The sequence below is a fragment of the Urocampus carinirostris genome, chromosome 1, assembly GCF_059441175.1.
Source record: "Urocampus carinirostris isolate Australia breed hairy pipefish chromosome 1, RoL_Ucar_1.0, whole genome shotgun sequence".
Classification (NCBI taxonomy): domain Eukaryota; kingdom Metazoa; phylum Chordata; class Actinopteri; order Syngnathiformes; family Syngnathidae; genus Urocampus; species Urocampus carinirostris.
Genome location: NC_142349.1, coordinates 23,785,101 through 23,787,885, shown reverse-complemented (window position 1 = coordinate 23,787,885; position 2,785 = coordinate 23,785,101). Strand labels below are relative to the sequence as shown.

The window sequence follows — 2,785 nt, the reverse complement described above, 5'->3', positions numbered from 1 at the left end:
TATTCTGCAAAACATTGTCTTCCCTCACACTTTACTTCTAGATGTTATAAAATGTAAATATACACAAACACACACAGACAACGAGATTTAGACATGGAACTCCAGGGTAAAACATGTAATAAACACTTTAAAGAGAGAATAAGATAAAAGATTGTCAGGCTAAATAGTTTAATGATGTGGGAAAACTTTATTTCTGTCCAAATAATAAACGTTGGTTACTTCTCATGACAAAATCATTTTACTCAGTGTAAAATGTATATACATTTTAATGGTTTCAATATAATGATTAACACATTCTTCCAGGCATAAAATGTTTTGTACTGGAGTTCAGTTCCTGTGTCATTGGTGATAAAATATATTTCATGCAGTGCAGAACATACAAACCAAGCAAGGAGAAAGCCAAAACGAGGCAGCGGCGTCATTGAAGAAAACTGTCACAAATGAATGACAGTGTGCCTCGCAAAAACAACGTTTGGCTTGTGATTTTATTTAGTTGTGTAAATGTATAAATATTTGTCTCGCATAGAAGAGGACGTGACTTCAAAAACATCACAATCATGCTTCCCCCCTTCAAAACATTCAATAACAAATATTCAAAATACAAACATGGCACGTGAGGTAACAGTGTGTAAACTTTTTCTGTCCTTTTTTCCCAAAAGGCAACGTTAAAGTGACTCGAATTATACGCGCGTCAACAGTTGGTTGCTTTACGCACAAACTTTACGCGCGCAGGTACATTTTCAGAGTCAATTGAAGGGAGACGTGAGACGTGTTGCATATCTAATCCTCACAAACTGGGTTAAATTCATGCAGATAAGACTCCAAATGCCCTCTTTCCCCCTTATGTAAGCCCAATCATGCCAGTCTCTACGTCCTTGGATGGCCGGCGCTCCTTCACCAAAAAATTGATCATGCTCTCGGACTTGATCATCAGGTTGCATCCGAGGAAGAAGACCCCGAAGATGACTGTGAGCGATAGAACACACAACACAGCGATCTGGACCACGCGCATCACGAGCAACTTGCGCTCCTCCTGCAGGAGAACCAGGGAGCCTCCGTCGGCCCCGCCGCCGCCACCCGCGCTGCCGTCCCCCGTCACTACTTGTTCGCTGCCGTTGCCGGTGTAGACGACCAGCGTCCCCGCCAGCGTCCGGCTGCCGTTGAGGAGCGCACCGTGTGTGGCATCCAGAAAGGAGGAGGCGTTCATTGCTCCAGGTTGGGCGGAAGAAGATCAGCCAAACAACTCGACTTAAAGAAAGTCGAAACAATGAAGAAGGTTTAGACGTTGGTGCGTGATGTTCACATGGAACAAGTCATGAGGGCGCAAATAGAATTTTCGGGGGGATTGTTGAGCATCCAATTGCTGGTGGCTTTCTTGAGTGGGTTTCCTTAAATGAGTGTGCAAAGTGTAATAAGAGAGTGTGCGTGTGCGTGGAGTCCACACCACCCCACTACACCACACGCCCTTTACGGCACTCATTTTGTGACAAGGCTAAGGTGTGTATAAAGTCGTTAGGTATAGCAGGATTTTGCAGTCACTTAGGAGAGAAGGACTTGTTAGGAGTGTACCTGAAAAAAGGTAATTATTTAAAGTTGCTACTTGCTTCATTTAAAAGTAAATACGTACCCCGTGCCCCTACCCACCCCCCAGATTACTGACAACCAAAAGTAGACTCTGAAAGTAACTATCTAGTTACAAATGACCATAAATTCTCACATTGAATCCAAACTCCTATAGAACTGATTAAACATAGCTAAATAATAGAAGAAAACATGTTTATCAACCTGAGGAAGAGTTCACATGTTCCAATGATCATAGGAGGTATGTTTTCTGGGGGTTTACGCCCCTAGCGGGGTCACCCATGATAATCATGTCCGAAGTGAGGGTTTAGACCAGGGGGTCAAACTCATTTTAACTCGGGGGCCACACGATAGAACAAACATTCTGTCGGGGCCGGACTGGTAGATTGAAGAGAAAGAAAAAGAGAGATAAATAAATAAGAGAAAGAGGGAGGGAAAAGGAGAGAGGGCGGGACAAAGAAAGAAAAAGAGAGAGAGGGAGAGAGCGTGAGAAACAAAAGATAAAAAGTCATGAGAGAGGGGGAAAAGAAAGGGAGAGGAAGAAAGAAATCCAGAGAGAAATAGAAAGCCAGAAGGAGAGAAAAGAGAAAAGAAAACCTGAATGGTATGAAGAGAGAAAGAGAAAAGAGAGAAAAGGAAAAAAGGAAGTTAGAGCAAAAGAGGTAAAAGACACAGAGAGAGAAAGAGACAAAGAGAAACAAAGGAAGAGAAACAGAGGGACACAGAGGGTGAAAGAGACAGAGTCAGATTGGGAGAAAAGGGTTGGAAAAGAAAGAGAGAGATATACAGAGAGAGAGAGAGAGAGAGAGAGAGAGAGAGAGAGAGAGAGAGAGAGAGAGAGAGAGAGAGAGAGAGAGAGAGAGAGAGAGAGAGAGGGAGAAATGCAACTACAGTGTCTTTGTGTGACATCAAGTTGACATATTTCAACATATTTCTTGCGCTTCTCTGAACGTTGTCTCGCGGGCCGAATTCAATCCCATAGCGGGCCTGATTTGGCCTGCGGGCCGCCTGTTTGACACCTGTGGTTTAGACCATGGATCCATAAACCTTTTGATTTGTGGGCCATATTAGATTTAGAAATTTGGCTAAGGGGCCAAACCAGGAGATTGATTGAGACATTGTATGTGATATAATCTTTTCAGTGGCATGGCCCTAAGGGTGGGGGAGATCTTTCCGATGCTCATTCATTCTCTGGATGTCGTGT

The 2,785-nt window shown here is 43.4% G+C and overlaps 1 protein-coding gene across 1 annotated transcript; it reads right to left on the bottom strand.

The window, feature by feature from the left end:
• Window positions 1-471: 471 nt before the first annotated feature.
• rprml (reprimo-like) lies at window positions 472-1,405 on the bottom strand. The gene has a single exon (XM_088354208.1). It carries the CDS (start codon window positions 1,205-1,207, stop codon window positions 842-844), a length of 366 nt encoding a protein of 121 aa, XP_088210334.1. The 5' UTR covers window positions 1,208-1,405; the 3' UTR covers window positions 472-841.
• Window positions 1,406-2,785: the final 1,380 nt, after the last annotated feature.

Bases quoted from the DNA above. Each gene is read 5' to 3' on its own strand.
- rprml (XM_088354208.1), bottom strand. From the start codon at position 1,207: ATGAACGCCTCCTCCTTTCTGGATGCCACACACGGTGCGCTCCTCAAC.